The following is a 15,167-nucleotide window of genomic DNA, read 5'->3' on the forward strand; positions in this document are numbered from 1 at the left end:
GGGCTGAGCACACAGGGCCAGCCACCCCCAGATAAGTGTGGCCGCGCCAGCCTGCGGGGACAGCTGGGCCAGGAGATAAAACCCGTCCAGGGATATCAAGCCCCGTGGCGTGGCTTGGCTTGATTGGCAGATAGCTGGGCAGGCTGAGCTGGGGGCCCCTCCCAGTCTGGGGTGCTGTCTTCCCCGTCCTCACCTGGCTGCCTCCCACCTGGCTGGCTGGCAGGGGCTCCAGAGGAGCTGGGGTGCCTTGGGGGCAGTGCATTGGAGGAACCCCTGCCCTCCTCCTCCCTTCACCTGTGTCTCCACCACCCCCTAGGGCCATCAGCCACAGAAACATCCTCATCTTCGGGTGGGCATTGACAGCAAGGCCCACAGCCCGGTGAAGGAAGGACAGCCCTGGCCATACCCAGAGCCAGCGCCAGGGCCTTGGCCAGGACACCTGTCACAGTGAGGCCCAAGCTGTGGTCCTGGTCCTGACTCAAAAGCCACTTCAGATGCCCTGAGGCTCACGCAGGAGGGACTGGGGACGCGGCCAGCCCATTTCTCCTCAGGACCCTGGGGTGGGCACCAAGGCCTCCCACTGCTCTCGCCACGTGCCCTGCTGCTCAGAGCTGGGGCATCCTGGGGAGGTTGCCACCACCCAGCATGAGGTGGGGGACACCCCCACCCCCTTGTGCCTCCCCATCTCTGGGGTGGGGCCGGCAGTGATACTGACCTCACAGACCATGCAAGAAGGCACCTGAACACGGAGGGCCCACAGACGGGACAGGTACATACTGCTGGCTGGGCCCACAGACGGGACAGGTGCATACCGCTGGCTGACCCCCCAACTCTGCTCAATCACACACATGCACACACACGCACAGCGCCCCCACAACTTGTAAACCAGGAGGCTGCCTTCTCCTGGCCCCTGGCCTTACCCCTCTCCCCTCAGGGGGATGATTCTCTGAGGTGCCTCCCTGCCTGATGCCCGTGAACGCTCACCTCTGCGGCAGCCGGCTCTGCTCACCTCCCCTGATGCTGGCATCTTGGTCTCCTGGCCCCAACTCTGTCCAGCTCCTGATAAAATCCCGCTACAGGCAAAGGGACGATCCCCCAGGGTCCAGTGTTGGAGGAGAGGGGTGGGGGAAGGGCCAGTAACAGGTGTGTTCAATATGGAGAGCAGGTGGGACCTGTAGGCCCCGGCTGGGTGGGGACCCCGCAGGCCCCATGAACCCACCCCACACGGACTAATGCCTGATTCTTTCAGGTAATAAACATGTACCAGGTACAGGAGCATCCGTGGATAGGGTTCAGGGTCAGCCACAATGAAAATCCTCTCTGTTGGCCACAGAGGCTGCTCCCCGGGCCGCCAGTCCTCACCTGCCCCCGAGCCAGGCACAGCAGTGAGTCCTGCAGGGCTCAGCACCTTGGCCTGTCTGTAAGTGGGAGTACCCAATGAACATGATACTCCAGGGCCCCTTCGAGCCCAAACACAGCCACTGTGAGTGCCCCAGGCAGGCGTCCAGCCCAGGCAGGCATCCTGCAGTCCCTTCTGTCATTTTCAGACCCAACAGAAACAGAAGTGCTCCTGCCAGGCCCCCGAGGACTGCCTCCAGGAGTCATCTGTAATGACAGGGTGTGTTCTGCGCACGGTTTCAGAGTCTGTCCAAAGGGCCAATGCTGGGGCTGGGGCAGAGATGGTCCAAGGCCTGTGAGCTGTGCAGCTTTATAGGCAAATGAAGATCGTTTACCCAGAACTGCCTGCTGGAGACAGCGCAGAGGAAGTGGCCGGCAGCTTCACCAGTTCCAGGAAGCCCAGGCAGCCTGGTCCCCCAGGGTGCACCTGGCACAGCAGTTTGCACGGGGCCGGAGAGCGGCAGCTGACCACAGCAACAACAGCTGGCCCGACACCGGGCACAGGTACCAGCCCAGCCCAGTCCCGCCCAGCGCAGCCTGCGGCCCCTAGCTGAGCCAGCACCTGGCAAACCTGACACCCAGCCTTGGAGCTTGGGCCCCCCTCTGCAGCTGGCTGGGGCTCCTGAGACAGCTTCGTTGTCAGAATCCACTCGGTACGCACAGGGCCCCGAACTTAGTGGCTGCCCAGTGAACATGCGGCTTTAGTAGAACCAGTACCTTCCTCCCTGGCCCCTTCAAGTCTAAATATCCCCTGCTCTGAGTACAAGCCTCCACCTTCTCCACTGATAGACAGCCCCCACCATCTCCCGTGTCATCCCCTGGCAGGACTTGTAAAAGCAGTGGTGGGGGAGGGGGATGGAAACCCAGAGCTTCTGATCAGGCAGGTCGGGGAGAGGGAGACAACACATCTGCACAGAACAAGGTCCCAGGGAGGCTGGTGCTGCCGGCCTGGGGAGCGCCCCCAGCACAGGCACGTGCCTCCATGACGGACACGTCACCGCCCCTGGGCTCCAGAAAATGAATGTGTCTGACCCAGTGACCCCTGTCCTCACCCAAGGCCAACCTCACCCCAGAATGGGCTGGAATGCCAAGCCTGCGCATGCCGGCTCCAGATCCACCCGCCTCCCTGCCACTGCTGGCCAGAGAGAGAGGTCAAAGTGGTCCGGAAACCCCAAGGAAAATGAAGCAGTTCCGGGGCAGGGAAGCAAAGGCAGCGTTCACATTTTTTTTTTTTTTGAGACGAAGTCTCGCTCTTGTCGCCCAGGCTGGAGTGCAATGGTACGATCTTGGCTCACTGCAACCTCCGCCTCCTGAGTTCAAGCCATTCTCTCACATCTGCCTCCCGAGTAGCTGCAGCCTCTGCCTCCAGGGATCAAGTGATTCTCCTGCCTCAGCCTCCTGCCTCAGTAGCTGGGATTACCGACACCTGCCACCACACCGGCCTAATTTTTGTATTTTTAGTAGAGACAAGCGTTCACCATGTTGGCCGGGCTGGTCTCGAACTCCTGACCTCAGGCGATCCGCCCACCTTGGCCTCCCAAAGTGTTGGGATTACAGGCGTGAGCCACCGTGCCTGGCCGGGATGGTCTGCTTATAATGGCTCAATTTTGATGCCCAGTCTCTGCAGAGAACAAGGCCCCACCTTTGGGCCAGACATACAGATGTCCCTGGGCAAGCAGAGAGATGATCCCAAGGCCCTGGCCCCACCTGTCTGCTCAGTGTTGAATCAGATTTCTGTGAAAACAAATTACTAACAGGCTGGTGTCACATTTTCAAATTCTGTCACCAGCCCTTGAACACATGTCTTTGTACTTTTTTCCATTTTTAACCGGGGCTGAGTTACGCCCAACCACACTGTCCTGGCTGGCACGGGGGAGGAGGTGTCAGCTGCTGTCCAGAATGGGGCTGACACATTCATTTTAAACAGGCCAGGAAGATGCAGATTTGGCAAGCTCTGAAATTTGCCAACACCCCAAGTCCAGGGTAAGCAGGAGAACTGGAAAAGGGCAGCTTCTCGTGTGGTCAGGTTCTCCTGACGCAGGCGTCCTGGTGGATTTGGGTTTCCCAAGGGTCCTGACTCCAGGAGACCCCCACGGCCGACAGGAAGGGCCACCCCTCCCTCTGAAACTCTGAAACCAGGCCACCCGGTGCTGAAATGCTGTGTGAACTCGGGCAAGTTCCTTTGCGGGGACTGAGCCTCCCTTTCCTGTTTCCAACAGACTGGAACAACTGCCTCCTGCTGCATGGGCGAAATACCTCGTGGACATGTCTTACGGCGCCCCATGAAAGCATCACCATTAATCTGACCAGTCACCGCAGCATGAGTATCTTCAGGGCACAGATGAAGCCGTGGGCACCAGTGATAAGGAGTTGCCACTGCTGGCTAAGTGCGGAGCCTCACACATCTGTGGCCCAGAAACCCACGCCCCACTCCAAACCCTCTACAGCTCCAACAGTTATGCTAACAAGAAAAAGGAGTGAAAACCCGCTCCAGTCACGGTATTGTGGAGGTGGAAGGACACTTGTGGCAGCCAATCCAACACCTCCATTTTATAGCTGGGGTAAACGTAGTTCAGAGAGGTTGTCCCACTTGGTGAAAGTCACACAGCAGTTCCTGGGCGGCAAAGTGAGGACATCCAGGTCTCCTAAATCTCACCCTCGCGCTCTGGCCACTTGACTGGGATTTTCAATCCCGGCTGTCAAAGAGAAGCACCAAGTCCACTTGGGCTCCTGGCCAGCGTCCAGGCCAGTCCAACTCAACAGCAAGCGGAAGCAAATACCACACAATGAACTCGTTGAACAGACTCTGCGCTCAGGCTTAACCAGTGCACAGCCTGTACACCCGACAGGCGGATGCAGCTGTTCCAAACAAAGGCCAGGGCATCTCCCCAATCCCGATGGGCTCTGCAGGTGCAGTGATGGAAGAATCCCTGGTGACGGGGAGCCCTTAGCTCTGAGCAGGACCTGAAGCCATCTCAGGGCTTGCACCGGCCCAGATGCTGCTGCACAAGTGCTCCAGGGGCTCCTGCCCTGCCCTCCTCACCTGCCTCCTCACCTCCCCCTCACCTGTCAGGGATGTTTGATTCCTGGCTGGCCCCTCCCCTACCTGACCCCTGCCAAAGACCCACGCCACCCCAGGCTCCCAGCTCTGAAGCAAACGACCAGAGAAGTCAAGTGCCTGGCTCCGGGCCACACAGCTTGAGGGACTCAGAGCTCCAGGGACAGTGCCCGGGCCCTGCTCAGGCCTTCTGCAGAGGCCCTGGGCTCTTCCAGTTGACTCAGCTCACAAGGCCCTACACGGTAACAGGTGAAGACAGGGCCCCAAGAACCCTCAGGCTCTGAAGCCACACATGTGAGCCGTGGGCAGAATCCTGCATTGGCCTCCAGCAGCTCGAGAGCACAGGGACAAAGCTGGACTGGCCCCGGGGTCACCATGGCCTTGGTTTTGTAGCAGCTGCAGTTTGAGCACGTACACCAAAAATAAAATTCTAAGCCCCGTAACTGACTGAAGGGACCCCTCCTATTGCCAAAGGGATATTCCAAAGTTAACCTGAAAAACGAGCTCAGGTCACGATGGGAAGAGGGGGTCACACAGGCCTTGTTATACCCCCTCCCTCTGGAATTCAGGTACAGCTGACCAGCACTAACATTCAAACACAGATCTTGGCCTGGCTCAGTGGCTCATGCCTGTAATCCCAGCACTTTGGAAGGCTGAGGTGGGCAGATCACGAGGTCAGGAGTTCGAGACCAGCCCGACCAACATGGAGAAACCCCATCTCTACTAAAAATACAAAATTAGCCAGGCATGGTGGTGGCAGGCGCCTGCAATCCCAGCTACTTGGGAGGCTGAGGCAGGAGAATCGCTTGAACCCGGTTGCAGTGAGCCGAGATCAGGCCACCGCACTCCAGCCTGGGTGACAAAAACAACAAAACAAAACATAATATTGGTCTCCACAACCTCCTGTCTTACCCAGATACTCCTTTCTATTGATTCCAGGTCTTTAGCTAATAACTCTTTCAACCAATTGTGAATCAGAAAATCTTTTGCCAGGCACGGTGGCTCACACCTGTAATCCCAGCACTTTGGGAAGCCAAGGTGGGCGGATCACCTGAGATCAGGAGTTCGAAACCAGCCTGACCAACATGGTGAAACCCCCGTCTCTACTAAAAACACAAAATTAGCTGGGCATGGTGGTGCATGCCTGTAGTCCCAGCTACCCGGGAAGCTAAGGCAGGAGAATCACTTGAACCCAGGAGGCGGAGGTTACAGTGAGCTGAGATCATACCATTGCACTCCAGCCTGAGTAACAAAAGCATCTCAAAAAAAAAAAAAAAATATATATATATATATATATACACACACACACATATATATATATAAAGAAAAAGGAAATCTTTGAACCCACTTGTGACCAGGAAGCCCATCCCCACCTTGGAGTTGTCCCGCCTTTCTCGGCAGAACCAACAAATACCTTTCATGTACTGACTGATGTCTGCCTGTAACTTCTGTCCTTGTACGAGGTATGAACTCCAGCTGTGGCCCACCCCATGGGGCACATGTCCTCAGGGCCTCCAGGCCTTGGTCCTCACATTTGACTCCGGATAAATCTCTTCAAATATTTTACAGAGTCTGGCTTTCTCGTTAACAAGCAGCTCACACATACATTGTCTCAGCAGTGACAGATGCTGGCCCACCCCGAGGTCAGGATGACTCAGCAGGGATCGAGTTTGCGGGCGTCACGCTCCAAGGCCCAGAATAGGAGGTCGGTGCTCATTCCTCACATAGTGGGCAAATCCTAGGGCAGGGGAGGGGCGGGCAATGCCAGAGAACGGTCCCCACCTGGGGTAGTCTGATGGCCAGGGATGCAGGGAAAGAGATGCCTCCCACACTCCCAGAGGCACGCACCTGCTATGGCCACCCTGGAAGGTCCGCCTTCCAGAGGGAGAATTCAGGATTCGGCCAGTATCAGGGAAGGAGACGCTAGTGGGGGGCCCTCCTGTCGGAAAAGGGCAGCGGCGGGAAGGGGGTGCTGCCACAGGGCCTCTGGGGAGCGTGCGGGCACACAGTACCAATCTGCATGCATACACGTGTCCTGTCCCTGCAGACGGGCCAGGCAAGGCCTGCCCATGGCCAGCCATCCAGGTGATGCTCCAGGGAGGGCCAGGCCTACTGGGGGGCAGAACCCTGTGGCTGTCCAGGGTACCTGGATGTGAGTCTGGGAAGGATGGAGAAGGGTGGAGGAGCGCAAAGGGCCCCTAGGGGTTGCTGGGGAACACAGATGAGCCTCTGACCCACCTGTGTCCTTACCTGGGCCGACTGGGCCACCCAGTCTTGCTGACTGACACCTCCCCAGACCCCTGGCACCCACCAGACTCCCCAGGCGTGGCTTTGTGCTCCCCTATGCCTGATGACAAATGGTGGCCTCAGTGTAGAGGTGGGCACTGTGGCCCCTGGCTCCTGGCTCACTCCTGCCTCAGTTTCCCCAGCTGTAAATTGGGGATTATCACTGGCTTCAAAGGCTGGAGTGCAAAGTGGTGGCCAAGAGGTGCCAAGAGGTGGTCCAAGAGTGTGCCCTACCTTGGACACCCCTCTCCAGGGGGTGGCTCTCAACCTGGCCTGGGCCTAGGGGGTCTGCGCAACCCACCCTTCTGTGTGAAGGTGGCTGGTACACATTTCTGGGCAAGATTCTGCACATTCTGCTGGATTATGAAAGAGGTCCGTGACCCAAGAAAAAAGGGTCACAAGTGCCCGTTAGGCTCTCCTGTGTGGCTCAGGTCATGTGCTTCTGTGAGCTCCCCCTACGGCCTTGCCCCGAATCCCGTGATGCAGCGTGACCTGCCCAGGCGCCAGCGGCACTTTCATGTGTGGCTGGGAAAGTCGGATTTCAGCAGTAATCACTGGCTGCCGCCTGCAATGAGCCCACGGCTTGAGCTCTGGGGCCCACCCAGCTCCTTAAACACGCAGAACCTTTGCTAGCTGAGCCAGGGTCCCAGCTGTGGGGGGTTGGGGGTGGAGGGGTGCAGGGATCCCAAAACCCAACCCGGGGCCAGGTTTTACACAGGCCTGAACTGAGAAGTGGGGCTACAGGCTACAGGTGCTTGATACCCCAGGGGGGCCCTGGAACAGGCCTGGACTGAGAAGCGGGGCTACAGGTTACAGGCTCTGGATACCCCGGGGGGGGGGGGGTAGTGCTGGACACCCAGGGGGCAGATAGAGGCAGCCAGGCAGCCTGAAGACCCTGGGGCAAAACACACACAGGCTCCCTCTGCTCTCTGGTCACTGCTAAATGGCCAACTGGCCTTTGAGTCCACTGACCACAGCTAAGCCCACAGCCATCAAAACCCACCCCTTACACCCTTCACCCTTTAGGGAGGGGCTCAGAGACAGTTGTGGTGATTCCTACTTCCACCCACAGCCCCCCGACCCTGGGCCTGTGCCGAGCGTGGGTGGGTGACATCATCTCGCACCCAGAGCTCCAGACTAAAGGAAACCCTGGCTCCTGTCTCTGGCTCTTCCCTCCCTCTCTTTGTTCCCTTGCTCCTTCCTTCTTTTTGCCAGAGGAGAAGACAGTGAGGCTGAGGGCTGCTCCATGTGCACAGTGAGCAGGAGATACAGGCACGTGGAGGGACGGTCACAGCCCGTGCAACTGGCACCTTCACACGCGGAGGCCTGGGATTCCCAGACACCTGGCGCTGGGGCAAATCCCATTCCACAGCCAGAAACAGGCTCGGCGGGGCCAGGTGGATTTCTCAAAGCCTTGGTTGCTTTTGGCCTGATGCTAGCTGGACAATGTCTCAGCTCACAGGTTCCTAAACGCACACCCGCCCACACCAATCTGCTGAGGAGTGACAGCCATGGGGAGGAGAGCCACCTCACTCCAGGGACCCTGGCACCATCTCCCATGAGGCCAGGTGTCCTCAGCCACCCACAGCCAGAGTCCCGCGAGACCGACGGACGGCCTGCCCCTGCGTGACGGCACGCCTGGGACTGTCTCAGCAGCCCCCCATGCTTCACCTAACTGGAACAGGGAAACAGGAGGAGGCTACTTCTGCTTTCAAGGCATGGAGGAGCTGTCTGCAGGCCACTTCCCAAACACCTATGCGCTTGGGGAACTGACTGAGACTGAGCTGGGGTATCTTCTCCATGAAGCGGTGAGCCCATCGGGCCCTTGTTCTGAGAGCACCTCCCTGGAGGTGGAAGCCCCGGAGGCCCACAGCATCTTCTGAACCTGTGAGTTCCCACTTACTGAGAACTCGCCTGGGTCAGTGCCGGTCCACGGCTGTGGCCGGGACATTGAGTAGATGCTACCCTACTCGCTATGCAGAGCCAGCTGGGGCCCAGGGAGGTCAGATAAACTGCCCAAACCAAATCTAGGCCCAGCCAGAATCTCAACTCCAGCCTTTGCACCTTCTGATAAAAGCCAGCATCGCTTGAATTTCCAGTACATGCTGCCAAGTCTTCGTTAAGCAATAAATAACCCACACAACCCTACTGTCATGCCAAGTTCCATATGGCCATCCAGAAAGAGACACATGGAGCTGGTTCCTCTCACCTTTATGAGCAGTGAAAAGCGCACCAACACGAAGACGCGCGTGAAAGGACCTCATCTCCTAACCAGACTGACAAGCAAGGGATTTTTTTCACTCACCGTCAGTGGGATGGTTCTAAGCACCGAGGCCAACCCATTTCACACGATTATTTCACAAAAAGAAACCTTCTGTGGGACGTGCCTGGGCGACTGAAAAGACAGCCAGCAAAACTGAGAACCTTGTTCTCAAATCCGTACCCTCTTCCAAGGCAGCCTCAGAGGCCCGAGGGCTGAGGACCCAGACCCGAAAGCCACTGTACCTTCTGTAGGATCAGGCTCAAGGAACAAGGGGGTAAAAGGTGCCCTTTCCCTTCCTAAGCAGAAAATTCTGGAACCCAACCTTATGTGTGATCATTAAAAAAAAAAAAAAAAAAAAAAAATACACACATATATATATATATATATATATATATATATATATATATATATCAGCCGAGTACGCTGGCTCACGCCTGTAATCCCAGCACTTTGGGAGGCCGAGGTGGGCGGATCACCTGAGGTCAGGAGTTCGAGACCAGCCTGGCCAACGTGGAGAAACCCTGTCTCTACTAAAAAATACAAAATCAGCCAGGCATGGTGGTGCATGCCTGTAATCCCAGCTACTCGGGAGGCTGAGGCAGGACAGTCGCTTGAACCCGGGAGGCAGAGGTTGCAGTGAGCCAAGATCGTGCCATTGCACTCCAGCCTGGGCAAAAAGAGCAAAACTCCACCTCAAAATAAATAAATAAATAAATAAATAAATAAATAAATAAATAAATAAAATCATTTTCTATGGCTTTTCACTGCTCCAGGAGCAATGTCCACAGATCAAACGCCCAGCCTCTCCTTCACACCCTGGAGCGCCCATCCTGCCCACTGGTCCGGGCTCCAGGCTGCCCCCTGCACCTGTCAGAAGCCCCCCTATAAGGGCAGGGTCTCCCTTCCTGGGACATCCACTGCCCTTCTCCGAGCTGAAGTCAGAATGACCTGAGAATCAGCTTGGAGTTCTACCAGCCTCAGCCAAGCCCACCTCTGCGACAGCACTGCTTGCAGACCCCTGACCCAGTGACAGATGAATAAAGTACAGACGCACAGATATTCTGCTCTGCCAGTCCAGCTGAGGGTCCCAGCCACTTATAGGCTCCCTGCTGAGTCCTGTAAACAGTTGCTACTTGGCCCTGATCAGCTAGTCAGACGTGCATTTATTCAGTATGATTAATTAACAAAAGCTTGAGTCAACACCATTAGAATGTAACAGACATTGTGGACTTCCCGAGTAAAAAGCACTTAAACACCCACGGTCTTAAGATTATACGAGTAAACAAGCTAGCTAGGTAAACTACGCTGCCTTTCTTTTATCACTATTTTTATTTGTTTAATTAAAGGTAAAGGGATCAGGCCGCCTTCAGCCAGAGCTAATTACCGAAGTTATGCCAACTTCTCGGCCTTCCAAGATTTGTGTCTATTTCTATAACTATCTCTAATATCTTTCCCACCAGAATGATTGAACCCCAACACACCTCCCTCTCTCAGCAGGGTCTGCCTGTTCAGAGAACACAGCTTCTCTTTCTTGCCTTACACACAGGGGCAAGAATAGATTCACTCTTGCAGAGAGCACATCCCTTTCTGTTACTGAAAATCACTTTCCAAAAAAAAAAGCAACACATACACACATACTCACCACACACACAGGTGGGTCAGAGAAAAAAAACAAGTACAAATGGCTTAGGGACATGAGAAGTGTGGCCCTAACTTTCGCTGAAACATTAACCCCCACCTCTGGGTCAGAGAGGGTTGGCACTCTAGGGCCTGCCTTGAGGCTTTACCTACTGGGACCAAAAGGACTGCTGGAAAGCTATTTTAGGCCAGGCGCAGTGGCTCAAGCCTATAATCCCAGCACTTTGGGAGGCAGAGGCGGGTGGATCACCTGAGGTCAGGAGTTCAAGACAAGCCTGGCCAACATGGTGAAGCCCCGTCTCTGCTAAAAATACAAAAAATTAGCTGGGCATGGTGGGCGCCTGTAGTCCCAGCTACTCGGGAGGCTGAGGCAGGACAGTCGCTTGAACCCGGGAGGCGGAGGTTGCAGTGAGCCGAGATCGCGCCATTGCACTCCAGCCTGGGTAAGAGCAAAACTCCATCTCAAACATAAAATAAAATAAAAATAAATTAAAAAATACTTTTTAAAGCCCTATTACCACAAAATAAATCCAGGAATGTGTGACTTGGTACAGCCTCTTTGGAAGGCACATTAGCTATTACATTAGAATCCACACCCCACTGGGTGCGATGGCTCATGCCTGTAATCCTAGCAAATTGGGAGGCTGAGGCACATGCCTGTAATCTAAGCTTGGGAGGTTGAGGCAGGAGAATCGCTTAAACCCAGGAAGCAGAGGTTGCAGTGAGCAACAAGCCTGGGCGACAGACACAGACTCTGTTTCAAAACAAAATCAAAAACAAAAAGCAAAAAACCACATACCCTTTTCCCATTTGCACAAAGCTGGGAAACCCCAAATGCCCTCCACAGGGGTCTATGGGGGGGCGGGGGGGGCGGTGAGTACACTTGTTCCTGCCGACACAGGGAAGTCTTCTTGGCAGCTAAAGAGGGCAGCCTCTGTGTACTGCCTGGGAACATGGCAAAACCATTTTAGGCTTTAAAAAAAAGGTGGAGAACAAGTTGTACATTATGATCTTTTAAATAAATAGGCCAGCGATATATTTGTAACAGAAGAAGCTCTGGAAGCATACACTGTCAGCCGCAGAAACTCTGGGGCTGGGGGGTGGTAAAGGAAGAGAAATGTGTCACCCAGGCAGGAGCTCAGTGGCACCATCTTGGCTCCCAAGTTCAAGCAGTTCTCCTGCCTCAGCCTCCGAGTAGCTGGGACTACAGGTGTGCGTCATGACGCCCAGCTGATTTTTGCTTTTTTTTTGAGACGGAGTTTTGCCTTGTTGCCCAGGCTGGAGTGCAGTGGTGCGATCTCAGCTCACTGCAACCTCCACCTCCTGGGTTCTAGTGATTCTCCTGCCTCAGCCTCCCGAGTAGCTGGCATTACAGGCATCTGCCACCACACCCAGCTAATTTTTTGTATTTTTAGTAGAAATGGGGGTTTCACCATGTTGGCCAGGCTGGTCTCGAACTCCTGACTTCAGGTGATCCGCCTGCCTCGGCCTCCCAAGTGCTGGGATTACAGGTGTGAGCCACAGTGCCTGGCTGGTTTGAATTTTTAAATGATGATGAATTCACGTATGACTGATGTGATTTTTATTAGAAAGAGAAAACTTGGCAGCGCCTCATCCTATGTCTCCTTACTGGTGGCCAATGAAGCATTTCCCACGACTCACTCCTGGCACCAGCAGGAAGTCAGAGACTCAGCACCCAGGGGCTGCTTTTTTGTTTTTGAGACAGGCTTGCTCTGTCACCCAGGCTGGAGTGCAGTGGCGGGATCTCAACTCACTGCAACCTCCACGTCCCGGAGCATGCCTCAGACTCATAAGTAGCTGGGATTACAGGCGTGAGCCACTCTGCCCGGCTAATTTTTGTATTTTTAGTAGAGATGGGGTTTCACCATGTTGGTCAGGCTGGTCTCGAACTACTGACCTCGGTAGATCCGCCCGTCTCAGCCTTCCAAAGTGCTGGGATTATAGGTGTGGGCCATCACACCCAGCCAACCGGGGGTTCACTTTTTAAAGATAAGAGTGCAGGCTGCGTAAGCTATTATCCATGTTGTTACATACCGGGCCGACATGTACCTAGGCGGGAGGGAGACTGAACCAGTGAAATTCTAATGACAAAAAAAGAAATCAGAGTCATCCCCTACATTCACATCTCCAACGCCCAGCTGGAAGGCACAGGCTCTCCCCACTGCTGTCCTGCTACGATTTTTCCCGGCTTTGACCTGCATGGTGGTGCGGCTGCTCCGCTCAGAGCCTCAGAGAAACCACACAGAGCCCTGCTGGGTCTTGCCCTCGGGGCATTCTCACATTTATGAAGAAATGCCTCCCCCTCCCCCTCCTCCCCAAAGTACGGTGTGGCAGAAAACAGCGCCAACAGGTCCGGCCAGTCAGCAGCCACTCCCCTGATTTCATGGCTCAACACCCCAACTATAAATTAGCCCTTCCCACCTTGAATGTGTACACACACTATAGAGATCCAGGCCGATCCATGCCATGGGATGAACCTGAGAATTGCCAAGACCCACCTTCCCACGCCACCCAACCAAATCATGTGGCATCTGGTACAAGGGATTTTCCCCCTGAAATCCCACAAGAAAACTATTTTGAGGCCGGGCACGGTGGCTCACGCCTGTAATCCCAGCACTTTGGGAGGCCGAGGCGGGCAGATCACAAGGTCAGGAGATCGAGACCATCCTGGCTAACACGGTGAAACCCCGTCTCTACTAAAAATACAAAAAAAATTAGCCGGGCCTAGTGGCGGGCGCCTGTAGTCAGTCCCAGCTGCTCGGGAGGCTGAGGCAGGAGAATGGCATGAACCCGGGAGGCGGGCTTTCAGTGAGCCGAGATCGCGCCACTGTACTCCAGCCTGGGCGACTGAGCGAGACTCCGTGTCAAAAAAAAAAAAAAAGAAAACTATTTTGAAAAGCAGTTATCTCTGGCCTGGTGAAGAACACACCAGCACCATGCCCACCAAAACAGGAGCCCCATGGCTGTTTCCCAGAGAAACCTGGGACCCGCACGTCCATTCACTGCAACACAGACTGGAATCTGCAGCCAAGCTCCGCTCTCTCACTACTGGGAACCCTCAGGGGGGATCCCTTAGCCTAAACCAGCACCAGTCACTACCCGCACGCGATTTTATTACTACTGTTTTCTTATGAGTCAGCCCGTGTCACTGATTCCTGACGAGCTGGTGTGGAGAGCAGAAATGAATGATTTTTTTTTTTTAACTGCAATTTCCTTCTCACCAACCAGTCAGCAATCGGAGCTCTAACAGTAAACCGATTGCTCAGTTACTCCACGTGGGTGCCACGCAAGAGGCTGGGAGTATTGCTCAGCGGGGCCAACGGGAGGCTGGTACTTGCCTGAACCGCTTAAGTGGGGGAATGGAATGCCCACCGAAGGGCAGGGCAGGGACCCTGCTGTCCCGTCACTGAAGATATTCCCAGCCTGTGGGGAGAAGTGTAAAAGAATGAATGAAAGAAACGCACGTGGTTTCTGGGACCAATGACCTTAGCCTAGAACTGCCGGGATGGTCCAGGAACGTAAACATGTAGAGATGTGGGAGTCAGGGGCGTAGTGATGCAAGGAGGCAGGGACTCAGAGACTACGACCTCCCAACCCCCGGCCCGCGCCCCGTACTCACGCACGCAGAGGCAGGCCACGAGCTTGGCTGCCTCCTCGGGCACCGGGCAGGTGGGGAAGAGCGGCTTGAGCAGGTAGGTGGCGAAGACCAGGGCCACGATGTACTGCGATGAAGGCCGGATGATGAGCAGCTCGATCCAGAGCTTGAGGAAGGCGGGCAGCGAGCCGTAGACCTCCAGCATGTAGGCGTAGTCGCCGCCCGATTTGGAGATGGTGGTGCCGAGCTCCGCGTAGCAGAGCGCGCCCACGATGGAGAAGACGCCGCACGCGGCCCACACCACCAGCGCCAGCCCCGGCGAGCCTGCCTCCTTGAGCACGCCCGTGGGCGTCACGAAGATGCCCGAGCCGATAATGGTCCCCACGATGATGGCCACGCCGTTGAGCAGCGTGATGTTCCGCTGCAGGGTCACGCCCTCGCCCTCGCCTGCCGACGCCGAGCCGTCCGCGCTCTTGGCAGCCAGCATCTTCTCCCGCGCCTCTTCCTTCTCCTCGGCCGCCGGCGCCGCTAGCGCGCGCCGCTTCGGGCCCGCACCCGCCATGCTCTGCGCACCGGCCGGGCCTGGGACACCCGGGAGCCGCAGCCCAGCGAGGAGTGTGCGCGCCGCCCGCCGCCCGCAGCTGCGTCGGGAACTCCGCCCGCGCCGCCTTTTAGGCCCCGGCCCGCCGGCCCCGCCCACCGTCCGCGGCTCCTCCCCGCCCCGTGGCCCGGCCCCGTCCCTCAGCCCCGCCCCCTCGACCCAGCTCGGAGCACGTGCGTCGTCCGGCCCAGCCTGGCGGGCGATTCCCAGGCCCGCGTGGTCCTTGAAGGCCCCAGTCCTCCTGCGCCATGGAGACCCCGGCCTCGCGACCTCCCCCACCGGCGCCCGCGTCATCCCAGCCCGTCCT

At 56.2% G+C, this 15,167-nt stretch overlaps 1 protein-coding gene across 1 annotated transcript in view; it reads right to left on the minus strand.

Moving 5' to 3' along the window:
• Window positions 1–14,942, minus strand: part of SLC7A5 (solute carrier family 7 member 5) — a 39,796-nt gene extending 24,854 nt beyond the window's left edge. The window contains exon 1 of the mRNA XM_004058117.5: window positions 14,284–14,942. Coding sequence (XP_004058165.1) covers window positions 14,284–14,821 — 538 coding nt within the window. The 5' untranslated portion in view covers window positions 14,822–14,942. The remainder of the gene's footprint in view (window positions 1–14,283) is intronic.
• Window positions 14,943–15,167: the final 225 nt, after the last annotated feature.

Source organism: Gorilla gorilla, chromosome 18 (assembly GCF_029281585.2).
Source record: "Gorilla gorilla gorilla isolate KB3781 chromosome 18, NHGRI_mGorGor1-v2.1_pri, whole genome shotgun sequence".
Lineage (NCBI taxonomy): Eukaryota > Metazoa > Chordata > Mammalia > Primates > Hominidae > Gorilla > Gorilla gorilla.